Source organism: Calliphora vicina, chromosome 2 (assembly GCF_958450345.1).
Source record: "Calliphora vicina chromosome 2, idCalVici1.1, whole genome shotgun sequence".
NCBI lineage: Eukaryota > Metazoa > Arthropoda > Insecta > Diptera > Calliphoridae > Calliphora > Calliphora vicina.
The window spans coordinates 26,580,450-26,598,676 of record NC_088781.1 but is presented as its reverse complement, the minus strand read 5'-3'; the positions used below and the strand labels follow the sequence as shown (position 1 = coordinate 26,598,676).

Below are 18,227 nucleotides of genomic sequence, written 5' to 3'. Positions count from 1 at the left end.
TTTTAAAAATTTACATGGATAAATTTAATAAACTATTTTATATTTTTCTCCAAAAAAAAAACACAATATTAACAAGGTCATAGAATTTTTCAGCATTTAAAGCGAAACAAATTGAAAGTGGTTATAATAACATATTAAACAATTTCCTTCATAATTAAATGAGATATGCTCTAAAAACAATGACAACAAAATTCGAAAAATTAACCATGAAATGTACTAGATTTCCATAGAAAAGTTGTCCCCGAAATGGATTAGATTTTCAAAGAAAAGTTGTCCACGAAAAGGACTAGATTTCCATAGAAAATTTTCCGATGAATTGAAGTAGATTTCCATAGAAAATTTGCCCATGAATTGGATTAGATTTCCATAGAAAAGTTGTCCATGAAATAAACTAGATTTCCATAGAAATGTAGTCCATGAAATGAACTAGATTTCAATTGAAAATTGTCTTTGAAATGTACTAGATTTCCATAGAAAAGTTGTTCATGAAATGTACTAGATTTCTATAGAAAAGTTGTTCATGAAATGGACTACATTTCTATAGAAAAGTTGTTCATGAAATGGACTACATTTCTATAGAAAAGTTGTTCATGAAATGGACTACATTTCTATAGAAAAGTTGTTCATGAAATGGACTACATTTCTATAGAAAAGTTGTTCATGAAATGGACTACATTTCTATAGAAAAGTTGTTCATGAAATGGACTACATTTCTATAGAAAAGTTGTTCATGAAATGGACTACATTTCTATAGAAAAGTTGTTCATGAAATGGACTACATTTCTATAGAAAAGTTGTTCATGAAATAGATTACATTTCTGTAGAAAAGTTGTTCATGAAATGGACTACATTTCTGTAGAAAAGTTGTTCATGAAATGGACTACATTTCTATAGAAAAGTTGTTCATGAAATGGACTACATTTCTATAGAAAAGTTGTTCATGAAATGGACTACATTTCTATAGAAAAGTTGTTCATGAAATGGACTACATTTCTATAGAAAAGTTGTTCATGAAATGGACTACATTTCTATAGAAAAGTTGTTCATGAAATGGACTAAATTTTTATAGAAAAGTTGTTCATGAAATGGACTAAATTTTTATAGAAAAGTTGTTCATGAAATGGACTAAATTTTTATAGAAAAGTTGTTCATGAAATGGACTATATTTCCATAGAAAAGTTTCCCATGAAATGGACTACAGAACTTATTAAATTTTTTTATCCTTCATTAAAAATTTTCCCATCTTTATGCATCAGAATAATAAATAATAATTTTAGCTGGTCAAACCTAGAGTTTTTTCCTAACAATTTTTAATTATCTACAACAATTTTTGTTTTATTTTATTTTTTTATAAAAATAAGAATATGCATGTATTTATTTATTTTACATTTAATTGTTTAATTTAAAGTTATTTTTCAAAGCCTGCCAACATTCATAGTATTTGGCATCCAACTTCTGGCAAGTCTCCTCACCCCACTTTGTCACAGCCATGCTCAAAGAAGATTCGAACATAAATGCCTGGGTACCCTCAGCCACACGTTCGGGCTGCAATTTGGCATTAGAAGCGCCCTCAAAGCATTTGTTATCGGGGCCATGAGGGGTCATCATGGAGTGTAAGGTGGCGCCACCTGGCATAAAGCCTTCTGCTTTGGCTTCATAGCGGCCCAAAATCAAGCCCATGAATTCGCTCATGCAATTACCTAAAGAGGAAAACAAATTGTATAAATTATATCCAATAATATTATATTCTAAACTACTTACGATGATAATAAGGTGGTCTAAATGTATGCTCTTGCACCGACCACCTTGGAGGGAATATAACAAAATCGGCTATGGCAGTGCCATATTTTGCACTAGGGCAGGTTAACACTGTGAAAATACTGGGATCACAATGATCAAAACTAACCGAGTTAATAACATTAAATTTCGACAAATCGTATTTGTAGGGCACATAGTTGCCATGCCAGGCCACCACATCAAAACAGGAATGATTTTGTTTGGCTGCAAATAAGTGACCCTGGAATTTGGAGACTACCTGGAAATCTACAATGAAAAATACATAAACATTTAAAATAAATTGCTTAAAAAAAAACATTGCCAAACTACCTTCAACTTGACGATCTTCAAACCAGGCTACGGGTGTTACAAAATCTCTGGGGTTGGCCAAGCCATTGGCACCAATGGGTCCCAAATCAGGCAAATTGAAATGATTATCATAAACCTCCAATATATAACCTCTGTAAAGAGAACATTAAAATATTTAGTTACTATATATTATAGGGCTTAAAATTGCTTTTTTGTTTGTTCTTTATTTATACCTAGTTGGTCCTGTAACATTTACTGAGAAGCGTATACCCTGGGGTATAACACAAATCTCATTTGGTGAAACCTTAATTTTACCAAATTCAGTGGTAATATCCAAAACTCCCTCTTGGGGTACTGTAAGTGAGAAAGAAGAGATTTTTTAATCAAATATTTATAATAACTAAACAAATATTACGGATTACTATAAATTTTAACAACAAATTTGAATTTTTGAAAAGTTTTGAAAAGTTGCCCATGAAATGGACTACATTTCCACAGAAAAGTTGTCCATAAACTGGACTACACTTCTTAGAAAAGTTGAATTGAAATGGACTTCATTTCTATAGAAAAGTTGCCCTTGAAATGGATTACATTTTTGTAGAAAAGTTGCCCATGAAATTGACAACATTCCTATAGAAATGTTCCCTATGAAAAGGACTACATTTCTATAGAATATTTGCCCATTAAATGGACTAAATTTCTAAAGAAAAGTTGCCTATTAAATGAACTACATTTTTATAGAAAAGTTGCTCATGAAATGGACTACATTTCAATAGAAAAGTTCTCATGAAATGGACCACATTTTTATAGAAAAGTTGCTCATGAAATGTAGTTTAGTTTTATGGTAAAGTTGACCATGAAATGGACTACAGTTTTATTGAAAAGTTGCTCATGAAATGGACCACATTTTTATAGAAAAGTTGCTCATGAAATGTAGTACAGTTTTATGGTAAAGTTGAAATGGACTACATTTCTATAGAAAAGTTGCTCATAAAATGGACTTAGTTTCTACAGAAAAGTTGCTCATGAAATGGAGTATAGTTTTATGGAAAAGTTGCCCGTGAAATGGATTACAATTCTACAGAAAAGCTGCCCATGAAATGGACTACATTTCTATAGAAAAGTTGCCCATTAAATGAACTACACTTTTATAGAAAAGTTGCCCTTGAAATGGACTAAATTTCTATAGAAAAGTTGCTCACGAAATGGACTACATTTTTATAGAAAAGTTGCCCATGAAATGGACTACATTTTTATAGAAAAGTTGCTTATGAAATGGACTACATTTTTATAGAAAAATTGCCAATGAAATGTAGTTTAGTGTTATGGTAAAGTTGCCCATGAAATTGACTACATTTTTATAGAAAAGTTGCTCATGAAATGTAGTACAGTTTTATGGTAAAGTTGCCTATGAAATGGACTACATTTCTATAGAAAAGTTGCTCATAAAATGGACTTCATTTCTACAAGAATGTTGCTCATGAAATGGAGTATAGTTTTATGGAAAAGTTGCCCGTGAAATAGATTACAATTCTACAGAAAAGTTGCCCATGAAATGGACTACATTTCTATAGAAAAGTTGCCCATGAAAGGGACTACATTTCTATAGAAAAGATGACCATGAAATAGACTACATTTCTATAGAAAAGTTGCCCATGAAATGGACTACATTTCTGTAGAAAAGTTGCTCATGAAATGGACCTCATTTCTGTAGAAAAGTTGCTCATGAAATGGACTACATTTCTGTAGAAAAGTTGCCAATGAAATGCACAACATTTCTATAAAAAAGTTGACCATGAAATGGACTACATTTGTTGCCCATGAAATACACTTAATCATTATAACATTTTTGTCTATCTATGTATTTTAATTTGATAAATTTAATCATTATTATATGATAAAAGACATCAAAATTCAAATAACTAAATGTTTTCCATTCAATATTTTATATATTAATGTTTAAATCAACATTATAATGAGCATTCAGCATAAAACTCAAAGAACTTATTCAATTTTTTTATCCTTTATTAAAAATTTTCCCAGCTTTATGCATCATAATAATAGATAATAATTTTAGCTGGTCAAACCAACAACTAGATAATATCATAAAATAAAACATACAAAAAAAAATAGAAAAAGTATATAAAATAAAATGGTGAAAAACAACACAGCATTAGAAAACATACCAATTAAGAAGTCACCATCACTATTATAAAAAGCAGTATTTTCCATAGACGTATTACAGAGATACACATGAACAGCCAGACCATGACGACAACGAGCATCTCCAGCACCACAGACAGTGTGTAGACCTTGAACAAAATTCACTGGCTCATTTCCACTAGGAATATCGAATGGTTTCCAACGCATCTAAAACAAAAACATACATGCACAATAAAAATAAAACATTTTGAAAGGAAAATAGAAACCAGTGGTTTATGTTTTTGGTCAAAAAATATATTTTTTTTGATGAATAAAAAAGAGCAAACAATACACTTTCCACTCTTTTTACCAGTTATTAACAAAAGAATGTTTGATACTAAAAATATACTTTCAAAATTTCATTTTAACCCGTAAAAATAGCAAGTAATGTTTTAGTTTTTGTTTGTTCTTACCTGATTGGGATTTGGTTTTTGTTCATCCCAATTATGACTCAAATGTTTTCCAGCTGTTTCATATGCCTGGAATGGCTGATGTTTGGCACTGGGATTGATGCGATAGAACCAAGTGCGTGCATTTTCGTGACGTGGGGCTGTGAATGCTGTACCCGATAATTGTTCAGCATACAAACCGTACGCACACTTTTGTGGTGTATTTTGTCCTTCGGGCAATGCGTTTGGACATCTGGGATCTTCGGTGGAGAAGTGAGAACCAAAACCACTCATGTACTAGAAAATCAAAATGAAACAAAAGTGTGATATCATGTATTTTATTACTTTTTCAATGTTTGGGGTTTTTCTTTTCCTCACAAAATAATTCACCAACATGGTGATTTCATACCCTACACCATAAATGGTAAAAGTTTTATGGTTTTTTTATATTTCTATAAAATTTTTCATCAGTTTAACAGAATAGCAGAACAAACTGAAAAGCTTTTTTAGCCAAACAACAATTTATAGTAAAGAAACCTTTTTATTAACAAATCAGCATTTCCAGATAAAGTCCTAACAGACAATCATATTTAAAAGAAATTCTCTACTAAAAAATGCTTTAAAAATCAAAATTCCTAAAAATACACAAACAAGTTTTAGCATTTTTCAAAAATCTGACCAAATAAATTATTTATTATAAAAAAAACAAATAAAAATAATTTCGATAATAAAGCTCTTTTCTCCAAAAAAATATTTTATAAATATTATAAAAACAAAAAAAATATTTCCAAATAACAGTTTTTTTCACCCAAAAAATTTTTTATAAAGCTTTTCTCCAAAAATAATATTTCTTAAAAACACCCATCACATTTTTCATAAAAATTTCATAAAAAAACGTTTCTCCCAAAAAATGTTTTTTTCAACCAAAAAAAGCATTTCTTAAAGAAAATTTGCTCAAATAAAGTTTTCTAACAATGTTTTTTCATTAAAAAGATTTTTCAACAAAAATATCACTAAAGCTTTCACAAAAAAAAATATATTTTTTTTCCAAAAAAATTTTTTCACACAAATAGGTGTTCATTTAGGTTTCTCTCATAAAAAGCTTTTCTCACAAAAAAACTATTTCCCAAAAAAGTTTTCACACAACAAATTTTCGCCAGAAACTTTTTTCCAAAAAAAACGTTGATAATAAAATGTTCTCACAAAAACTGTTTTTATAAAGCTTTTCTCACAAAAAACTATTATCATTTAAGCTTATATCATAAAAAAGCTTTCTGCACAAAAAATTTTTTTCTTAAAAATGGTTTTCTCACAAACAGTTTCCTCAAAAATCTTTTTTCTAGGAAGCTTTTCTCACAAAAGACATTTTTGACTAAAAAGCTTTAATCACATATGTAACTTAACAAAAAAACTTTTTTTATAAAGAATTCCTCAGAAAAACCTTTATTCCCAAAAAACTTTTTTTATAAAAAGAATGTTTCACAAAAATATGTGTTTATTTAAGTTTCTCCCATAAAAAGCTTTTCACACAAAAAACAATTTTCCAAAAAAGCTTTCTCACCAAAAAATCCATAATAAGTCATCGCCAGAAACTTTTTTCCAAAAAAAAAAATTTAAAAAATATTTACACAAAAACTGTTTTTAAAAAGCTTTTCTCATAATAACTTATTATCATTTAAGCTTATATCATAAAAAAGCTTTCTTCACAAAAAACGTTTTCCTTAAAAAAACAGTTTTCACAACAATCTTATTTCTAGGAAGTTTTCTCACAAAAAACATTATTGACCAAAAAAGCTTTATTTACATAACTTTTTTATAAAGAATTTCTCATAAATCCTCACAAAAAACATTTTTTATTAAAAGAATTTTTCAAAATAAATCTTTTATCAATATTTCTCACAAAAAAATCATAAAAAGGATTTTCTCATAAAAAAAATTACAAAAAGCTTTTTCAATCTTTTATTTAACTTGCAATGTTAGTTTGTTTATTGGTTTGTATATTTTTTAGGTCAACATTTTAACTGAATTTTGAACCAGTTATTGTGGCTGAAATTTGACATTAATGCTTCTAATGTTCAAAAATTTGAAATCAAATTTAAAAATTCCAAGTTATGTTCGAATAATATGATCTCTAGATCATGCTTGAACTTGATGACAATGGAATATTATGTTAGAAAATTCGAACATCAGTATGTTTGAAAATTCTTGAAAGCTTTTAAAATAATCACGAAAATCTTCATGATTTCGTGATTATTTTAAAAGCAATTTAAAAAACAATTTTTTATTTATTGATTTATTCATTTAGTTACAGAAACCTAGCCAATAGGCCATAATCGGTTCCAATTAAACTACTCACAATTTGATTATACATAAAAAGTTTAGTTTTATATATAGCCAATTTATTACATTTTTCAATTTCAAACTGACATTTTTTTAATAAATTGTTAAAAATATTCATGAATTTTCAGAATGTAAGATATGTTCGAAAATTTGAATTTAAATTCGAAAAAATCAAGGTGCTCTAAAATGAGAAAATAAGTTCATAATAAATAACTGGAATAAAAGCTTATTTGAAAAATTTTTTTTATTATTAATTTATTGCCTGTTTCAGTAATTTTTCATATTTTATATTGAAAACGACAAATAAATTTAAGATATTTTGTTTTTTGAAATAGGAAATTATTCACTAAAAGACTTTATTTATATTCTTAGTACTACTGGTTCTCACACGTCAAGTTTATTATAGCAAATCGTGAGTTTATAGAAGAGAGAGAAAGAAAAAGAAGAAAATCTGAAATCCTCTCCTCTCTCTTCTATAAACTCAAGATTTGCTCATGTAAACTTGACTTACCAAAAATAAGCTGTTGCTCTTTACAAATGTAATCAAAAATATATATTGTTATACTAAGGTGCAGGGTATATTGGATTCGATACAGCCATTTAATGCTTATTATGCATTAATTCCTTCATTAATTTATAGAATTCATTTGTTTGAGATTGATAGATATGTTTTTTTTTTTTTTTGTCCAACATTTTCATAAAATTCATTCATTGAGTTATTTTCAATCGTTTATATTTGTTTTCATAAACATTTTTTTTCATACACTTTATGAGTTTTCACACGTTCGCTTGATAAAAGATTATTATGAATGAAATGTTTGATTTAAACACAATTGTTATAGTTTTTTTACGTTTTCATAGCCATTCAATATGTTTTCATTAGCTGGCTACATAAAAATGTATTTATGAATTTTGACCCCAGCAAAAACTTTTCTTGCCAAGTAATGTGTTAAAATGCTAAATTCTGGCACTTCACCACTTACACAATAGCTTTTTAACTCATTATTTTAATACGGTGATGATACTGGAGACAAGTGATATTACATTGATATTACAAACACTAGTTAGTTGTAATGACTTTAATAATTCATTGATAGTGAGGTCTCTCAAAAGCCGTTATCAGTAAAAATAGAATATGCCTATGCAAATGACTAGAAATTATGCAGTTATATAACAGATAATAACTAAGTCATTATACAACAACTGCTATGTAATGCAGACGGTAATTAGTTGTCATTAAAAAGTAATTTATTCAATAATAACAAGTTATTATCATGCTTTTGCTAGGTTCTGCTAAAATCATTAGAATTAAATAAACGTAAAAATTGTTGCAGATATTTTGCAGAGGTAGTTACAATCCAGTAGTCTAATGTTTTCTTTTTTGTCCATAAAACCATGCAGCACTCTACTATTCATACAACACATGCATTAAATATACTTATCTTACGTAGCAGTATTTTTATAAAAGCTGCAAAATTAAATGTTAATTCATGCTGGTTTATTGGAAATTTTTATATGAAAATTTTCGCAGACACCAGAGTCAAAGAAGTATTTAATAAAACGCAAAATAAAATAATAATCATTTAAATAGAAAATATCTGAATATCGAGACAATGGGCAATATGGCCTTAAGTAATATATAAAGTAGGACGGAAGAGGTAATATAAGCTGCTTCAACAATATTTTGTTTAATCAAATAACCTTATCACTTAACTGTAAGATAATTAAGTCAAATAACACATCTTGTAAAGAACATCAAAAATATAGATACAAAAAAATACATGGCAATAAAATGTAATTAAAATTGTTTGGGAAAGATATTGAAAGAAGAAATAAAGTGTTTGAGTAATTGAAATATTTAAGATATTTATAAACGGCAATACTGAGTATTAATATTTGTCAAAAATTCAAGTATCATAATACATTTTCATCGTCTAAACAAAATTTGTATTAGATTTTCAAAAAATACAAATGATTTTTTGATTTACGGTTTGATTTATGCCCGATACATATTCTCATATGTATCGGGCATGTATTTTTAAATACAAATATGGCAAACAAAAATGTCAAGAAAATATAAAATAAAGTTTTCAGAAAAATATCAATCAACAAAGATATTAAATATTTGTAATACTATCGTGTAAACCATGATACAACCATTAGAAGGTAGAATCACTAGGGAGAGAGTTTAAAATGCTATGCCTTGTTACATCAAATAATAGAAAAATAAAAAACAGAAATCCAAAAATACGAATAATAACAAATGAAAATTGAGAAATATTTTGTTTATATTTGAAATACAGTTCACTATAATCGAAGTCATTGAAATGATGGATGCAAATCCAAATAAACATTTAAATTGAATTTAAAATATTTTTCAATTTAGTTAATTTTTGATGTTTTTTTTCAATTGTACTTTTATTTTTTATTTTATATTAGTCTGACAATTCAAGGCATGTAGAATTGAGAACATATTTTGTAGTGATTCTACCTTTTATTGTTATATTATGGTGTAAACAATAAATGTTTTTTCGAGACGATATTGAGAATTTGAAATGTGTTAATACTCAGTATTGCCGTCTATAGAGTGACATTAGATTTCAAAGAGTGCCGGGTGGAATATTGTGACACTAGGTTAAAAAAAAGTTAAGTGCTGAAAATTTGAGCCAAATCGGACAACGATTACTGGACGCGCATGGAGGTCAAAGTTCAGATATATGCAAATTTTTACTATTTATATGAAATAAATAGGTGAAACTTGTTAACTTTCTGCATTGTAAATTAATCCTTTGGGTCAAAATGTCCCAAAAACTGTATTATCGCCAAAATTCGCAAATATCGCAAATTTTTCAGTTTTTAGAAAAAATTTTGCTACTAAATAAATACTTTTGCAATTGAATGCAAAAGAATCGCAATGTGTATGAGTTTTTGCCTTCGTAGTATACTGTTAACCTATTCGCAGGTATGAACAAAATTATTTTGGCGAATGAGCCCAATTTCCTTACTGTTATAAATTTTAAGTAAAACCTATTCATAATATTATAGTCCTGGTAATTTTAAATCTAGTCCGAAAGTTTTACTAAAATCGGAAAGCGTTAACCATTAAATCGTGAAGGTCAAATTTTTCAATATTTGGAATTTCTAATGAAAAGATAGCGAAATGTTATATATTTTTGGACCGATTTTGATGAAACTTAAGAAAAATATAAAATGAAGTGTAGTATTTACAACAACAGCACAAAAATGGAAATTAACCCTTAAGAGCACTTGGGGTCAAAATGACTGTGTTTTTCGTGATTTTAAAAGTTCAGGGTCATTTGGATCCCAAGTGTTATTAAGGGTTAATTTCCATTTTTGTACTGTTGTTGTTAATTTTTTTGGAAAACAATTTTTTTTCGATTTATTTTAAATTTTTTTTTAAAATTTAAAAAAAAAATATTTTTTTAAATTTTTTTGGGTTAAAAAATATTTTTCCGATTTTCCCATTGTAGTTAGGTCCAACTTACTATGGTCTTATATACATCGTTGCAATGGACTTTGAAATATCTATCAATAGATATCCATAATGTCTGTATTAATGACTTAGTAATCCTGATATAGATCAACAATAGGCCAAAAATAGAGGTTGTACCGGGTTTTTCCTTATATCTCAGCCATTTGTGGACCGATTTTCTCGTGAAAAAATTCGACCCACCCTAATGGATATATTTTAAGTAAAAATTTGCTTTTATTTTAACATTTCTCAAAATATGTTATCTCATTAGAATGACAATTACGTACAGAATAGAAATATTCTTTTAAATTAAATTGTAAAAGTCATTTTTAATGTCAAAATTTTTACAAAAACTGAAAAAAATTAATTTTTTTCTATTTGTAAATGTATCTCAAAACTTCAGAGGGCTTGCGGCACGTCATAACTAGGGTTTTTAATTTCCGAACTTTTTTGATTCCCGGGAATCCGGAAATTTTTTTCTACATTCCCGGGTACCCGAAATACATATATAATGATACTGTAAATTAGGAATATTATAGCAAAATTTCATATAAAAAAGTGTCATAATTATTAAATATCAGAGCTTCGAATTAATTAATAAAATTTGAGATTAATTCGCTAAAATCTTAATCCGTTTCATTCCATAAATCCATTCCTAATATTTAATTTTTTAGATTCATTCCAAAGCCTTTGTTTAAACTGAATTAATTTTAAAGTTAATTAATAACAGAATTTATTCAAACTTTGAATGATTAAATTTTTGTTAAATCAAATCATTTACAAAATTAATTGAAAAAATTGTCTTAAGGCTTTTTGTACTAGATTTGAATTGAAGATCAATTTAATCATTTAATAAATTTTTGAAGCTACATATTTTGTTATGGATTTGAAGAAGAAATTTAAAGAAATTAGAATGATTCAATAAGAAATAAATTGTATAAATAATGAATTCACTTTTTAAATTTTCATACGAAGTTTTTTGCCGAGATATAAGCAAAAAACTGTGAAAAATAGAGTTCTAACTTGTTTTCTATGTATTTTCGTCAGTTTTTAATTCCCGGGATTCCCGACTAAAAATTCCGGGAATCGGGTAGTGAAAAATTGGCAAAATTCCCGGGAAATTTGTACCGGGAATTCCCGGGATAAAAACCCTAGTCATAACACCAACCGATTTACCTTAAAACAGGATGATTTTTTTACCAATGTTCACCAAACTGGGTGGTGAGACTGCCAAAAATCCAACTTTTGTTTATTAAGGGCCACCCTATTGTCCATATGTAAAATGTTAAGAGAGACTTCCAAATGTAAAATCAAAAAAATAATTTAACTCGGTCCTAGGTAGGTCACATTTCCTATAGGGGCCTTACCAGTCGTATTGAAGGGTATAAAAATAAACTACTTAGACTTCAACATTCGGATAGTAGTGAAAAAATATACAAATAAAATATTTATATTAAACAACTTTTCTTAGTTTCAACAAGTATAACAAAGTTTTTTTTACCCCCTATTTCTAGGACTTGTTGAATCGACAAACAAACAGAATTATTGCAGGAAAAAAGCTCCAACTTCAACAACTATTCAACTTTAAGAGTGTGATGATAGATAGATAATGCTTCAAATACTCTCAGCACAAAAAGGTTTCAGTGGTCACATTCAAACTACTTCATTTGCATAAATACATGTTTATAAGTCAAGATACTTGAGTTAAATTGTATAAATATATATGAATATCTGCATGTATACGATTATATGAATGAATTAAATTTAATGTAGAATGTGCTATTTTTTTAAGTATAACACAAATACATTCGGGAGAAAACTTAAACATTTTGCTGGTAAAAATATAAAAATTGAAGATTTTTCTTGTATTTTTTAAATCACATGAGAATAACACAGTGAACGAATAAAATAGGCAGGAGTTCTCAAGTAGTTAATCTGCTTTGTTGAAGTCCATAGAGTACAGAAATAGTTATAGTTTATCTTCATCACTTCGTTGTAGTGAAATAACGGTATTCTGAGGGCACTGCTAAACGTTCAATATATATTGTGATATTTGTGATATGGATCGCGATCTGGATTTCATAATATTAGGCTATTCTTGATGGATCTGTATGTTACACGTTTACTACATATCGCGATACTGGATCGCTGTCAATATATATTGAACGTGCAGCAGTGCCCTTAAAGTTAAAACTACAAAAAAGTATTTAACGAAATGATCGAGAAAATCTATAAGTATTTCAAAACTCTATGGATATTGCAGAATTGCAATATCAGAACCCCTGCATATTTTCGGTGTAGCATAGAGTAATGTTTAGTACATGTTTAAGACGTTAACTAAACAATACTGCATACAAAAAGAAACACTTAACTAGTTATGAGACTGGTTCATCAGGGGTAGAGTACGGTTGTGGTTGTACCTACAGTTTGTGGTGAATAAACTATATAACCACTATATATTTTTTTTAACCAATTTTAAAGCATTAACTTTATCTATTATGTTGCAATAAAAATACACCAATTCTATTTCTAAATAAATTAAATTTTTTGTTTAGTTTTGAAGTGATTCAACAAATGTGCAGCACAATATTTTTAACCGTATTGTGGTGCAACCATAATCATCAAAATAAAATTAAAAAAATAGACATTTCTAAATCAATCTTGCGTAAACTTTATTCATTTACTAAAATACTTTGATGCGTAGCTTTAGACCACACAATACAGTGCATGAATTGCAAAACAAAAATTGTTTGGTGAAAAATGCGTTTTAAAGGCACAATCTACATGAATATAACAACTTATTTCTCTAAAATATTTTTTTAACCCTCTAACCCGCAAACTTTAAAAAGCTAAAAAAAAACAAGTAAGAGTGCTAATTCGTCTGTGCCCTTCACCAAATTATACCTTAAAATTTTAAATATTTTTAGGTAAACAAAATTTAATTTCTTGGAAAAAAAATTTTTTTCGATTGTTATTTTAAATTTTTAAATTTTTTTTTTTTTATTTTAAAATTTTTTAATTTTTTTGTCTTTTAAATTTTTTTTTTTGATGAAAAATATAAATATAAAATATATTTTTTCCGATTTTGACCCATTGTAGGTCCAACTTACTATGGTGTTATATACGTCGTTGCAAAGGTCTTTGAAATATCTATCATTAGATATCCATATTGTCTATATTAATGACTTAGTAATCCAGATATAATATAATATGAGATAATCCTCATATCTCAGCCATTTGTGGACCGATTTTTCTGATTTTAAATAGCAAACTTCTCGAAAGCATGTCTGACAGAATTATTGAAGATTTGGATCCCGAAGATATCAGGAGTCTTCAGAAAATTTATTTCAACAAACAGACGGACAGACGGACAGACGGACAGACAGACGGACATGGCTTAATCGACTTCGCTATTTATAAGAATCCAGAATATATATACTTTATAGGGTCGGAAATGAAAAATGTAGAAGCGTATAAAAAATATAATTTTAACATTCCGTTTGTAGCAAATCAAAATATTTGTCGCACATTCACATTAGTATATCGTTACCTTAATATAGAAAGGCCCTAACTCGAGTTATTTTTGTAAGCCTAGATTTTCGTTTATTTCGATAAATGGTCCGCTCATATATCATATTTAGCCAAGAAATATTGACTTAAAAAAACACAAGTTAGGGATTTTCTATATTAAGGTAACGATATATATTATGGGTCCTCATAAGATTCTAAGACGATCTAGCTATGTCCGTCCACCTGTCTGTCTATTGAAAACACAATAGGGCCCAAACGATGGAGCTAGCTGTCTTACGTTTTCCACAAATACTCTCTGTTGATAAGGTTTGTTTGGTATTGAAAATGTGCAATATCGGTTCATGATTTCAACTAGCCGTCATACAAATGTCCCGCCGGAATACTGTTTGTGCATTCATAAATATGTTGATTATGCGGCAATCCTGATAAAATTTTTCACAAATTAGTTCTAAGTACTCCGAAATTATACTGTAAAGTATGGTGAAAATCGGGAACATTTGTCCCTAGGTCATCCTCAGAAAATAACTTGAACTTTCATAATTGTCTTATATAATAATTAATACGTAATGAAACTGGTCATAAACAAGTTTTTTATGAACCTAATTCCTTCTAGCAACTTTTGTGATGATGGGTCCATATGACCCATATATCAGAAAAATATTTACATTCAATTTGATTTAACAAATATTCAACCATTGATATATATTGAATGAATTAACTCAACAATGAATAAATTCTATTCAAATAAAAAATATTTCTGCATAGATTACGATTGATTATTGTTATAATTTCAAATTTGAGACACGGGTTAATATTATATATTTGGTCAATTTACAAGGTGTCCCATCATTTCATAATGTCCTAATATTTCACAATACAAGCAAATAATACTACTCCTGCAAATAATACTACTATGTATGCTATGTTTATTGTGTAATCATAACCAATCTACAGAGACCTGAGCCGAACGCCTAAGATTCGGTTAAGCCGAGCCGCCGAGTCGCGAAATATTAGGACATTATGACAATATGACATGATATGCGACCTTGTGAATTGACCAATTGTATCCAAAGTGTGTGGAAATAAATAAATTCTAAATAAATATTCATTAAAAAAAAACTATAATTTTTAAATTATTACACACATATAAATTATTGATATTTTCTTTATCACAGTTAATTAATCCTGCTAATATTAATTTTATTACTTTCAAACATCTATTATTAGATTAAAATAAACTTGTTTCTATAAATTATAATTTTAATCTGAATTGTATAAATAATTTAATTAATCAATGACCTTAATTTATGTAGTTATAATTTATAGATTTTTATTTCAAGTTGAAATAGACCAAATTCAAATTATCTGCCTGTTCCACGATGTCGAAAGAAAAACGAGTCGAAAAAATTTATATGAAAAACACTAAATTTTTTAAATTATTTCGAATAGTTTTCATACAAATTTGTTCGAATCAGTTTTCTTTCGACGTCGTGAAACAGGCCTTATGTATTGAGAATTCCAAATTAAATGCAAATAGAATGAATTTTATGGAAACAAATTGAAATTTAGAATTACAAATTAATATTGAGAAAATACATATTGAAATTCAGTATGTATTTAGAAATTCAGCAAATCAACTCAATATTAATTTAGATTTCTGAATTTCGATTTGTTTTTTCTCAATATTAACATGATTTTCTGAATTAGATTACTCATTTTTTGTATATTAATTTGGATTTCTCAATTTCAATTTGTTTTTTATGGGTTTCTCAATATCAACTTATATTTTCTCAATTTCATCTTGATATTGTATAGCAATTTATATTGGATTTCATAATTGGTCTGTTCAATAACTAAAAATTATTACAAATTTTCACACAAAAATTTTAAATTTGTATTGAAAAACTGGAAAATTTATAAACAACTTGTGATAATTCGTAATAGTTTTTGTTATTGACCAGACCAAATATGAACTTTTATTTTCTCATTTCCAATTTAAATTTTCTCATTAATTTGGATTTCTCAATTTCAATTTGGTTTTTTTTACCCTTCATCATGAGTGGCAAGGGTTATATAAGTTTGTCATTCCGATTGTAATTTCTACATTTTTCATTTGCGACCCCACAAAGTATATATATTCTGGATCGTTATAGATAGCGAAGTCGATATAGCAATGTCCGTCTGTATGTTGAAATCAATTTTGCGTAGCACCTAAATAACTCACATACATGATTCATACATCAATATGTCGGGAATTCTTCCCGCTCATCATTAAAATCGACAAAATCGGCTGAGATATAAGAAAAAAACCGGGAAAACCTCGATTTTTGGCCTATTTTTGCTATATATCTGGATTACTTAATCATTAATATAGACAATATGGATATCTAATGATAGATATTTTAAAGTCCATTACAACGATGTATATAAAGCTATAGTAAGTAGGACCTACAATGGGTCAAAATCGGAAAAAATATTTTATAACCCGAATTTTTTTTTCATCCAAAATTTTTTTTGTCATGAATTATTTTTGAAAAAATTTTTTTTTAAAAATTTAAAAAAAAAATTGGAATAAACTTTTTTAAAAAAAATTAAAAAATAATTACGAAAAGAAAAATTTTAAAACATTTTTTTAGAAAAAAATGTCGAAAAAAAATTAAAATTTTGTTAACCTAAAAATATTAAAAAAAATAATTTTTAAGTATAATTTGGTGAAGGGTATCTAAGATTCGGCACAGCCGAATATAGCTCTCTTACTTGTTTCAATATTATTTTGCTTTACTGAATTTAAATTGTTTTTTCTTATTACTGAATTGGATTTTTTAATTTCAACTTGTATTTTCTCAATCTCAATTAGTTTTTTTTTTAATATTAATTTGAGCAAGAAAAAACTTGTGCACACTATTTCAGCCAAAACTAATCCTTGGTCCAACAAATTATTATTTTTTTAATCACGTTAGCTTTTAAAAGTATGTCAGATATTCAGCCCAATTATGAATAAAAATTCCCCGGGAGTTTTTCCCTTTTATCATTTTTCCTATTCAAATTCAATGGGAAAAAACTCCCGGGGAACAAACTCGCTCGGAATTTTTTATTCATAATTGGGCTGATTATGTTTTCTAAATCATTCATTTTCAACTGTTATTTCGGTCAAAATAAGCACAATGGGAGACTAATATCTTGTTTATACATGTCAAATCAGCATTCTAATTTAAAATTTTCTATAAGTTTTTTGAATTGACACAATGTTGACAAATTCACTAAATTCCATTTAATTTTTTTTAACAAAGTTGTTTAAAATTCATTGATAAGTCAACAACTATTTGCCACAATAGAACAATACATTTGATAAGTCAAGTTGTTTTAAAACGATTAAATGTTTTTTTTTAATTTTCATTTGAATATGTTTTCCGCAAGTTGTTGTTTTTCATATTTTACCAACTTATATTAAATTTTTTTAAACATATTCTTTATATTTAATTTTTTTGCTTTAATTTTTTTTTTCTTTAAAAAAAATAATCTTTTTAAACTTTTTTCAAACACGTGTTAAAAACTTGTAGTTATTTCAATTTGTTATTAATATTTATCACTTTAACTTAACAAATCATGTATTTATTTGACAATTTAAATTATTTTTATATCAACTTTTTTTCACAATAAACTCAAGGACCTATTCTCCAATTACCTTGTAATCACTCATTTTGAACCGTTTTATTTCGCCCGCTAAACTTTTCGAACTCCGACTGTTACCGCTGAGTCGACACACAATTAAGAAAAAACCTTGTGACAAGCAAAGTGATGCTCTTTATATAGCCCAGCAGCAGCCGCAGCAGTCACACCACCCAAAATGCTGTTTATCTAGGTTCTGAGTTTTTCAGCTTCATTAGGATTCAATTTTGTATTTTATAGATTGATAAACCAGTCTTTTGTAGCTGTTTGTTTTTTTTTTTTTTGGGTTCACTTGTTTGTTGTTGATCTAGAATATCTTGAGCAAATAAAAACAAAAAAACCTGTGTTTTATCCAAACAAAATATTCAACATTCAATTTGAATATTTTTTATTATTGTTATTGTTTTTATTTTATAGAAGTATAAATTTTTACTGCATATTAACAAGTTTTGATACTAATAGATCGAAATGCCGGTCAATTTCTTTTCTGGTTTTTTATTTTTGTTTTTTAATTTAGT

General features: G+C 27.6%; 1 protein-coding gene across 1 annotated transcript; it reads right to left on the bottom strand.

Annotated features, from left to right (window-relative positions):
- Positions 1-1,268: 1,268 nt before the first annotated feature.
- Positions 1,269-17,912, bottom strand: hgo (homogentisate 1,2-dioxygenase). The gene is made up of 7 exons (XM_065501901.1): positions 17,726-17,912; positions 4,701-4,973; positions 4,272-4,455; positions 2,319-2,439; positions 2,107-2,237; positions 1,762-2,043; positions 1,269-1,700 (listed from the first exon to the last, which is right to left on the bottom strand). Exons 1-7 carry the CDS (start codon positions 17,738-17,740, stop codon positions 1,390-1,392), a joined length of 1,317 nt encoding a protein of 438 aa, XP_065357973.1. The 5' UTR covers positions 17,741-17,912; the 3' UTR covers positions 1,269-1,389.
- Positions 17,913-18,227: the final 315 nt, after the last annotated feature.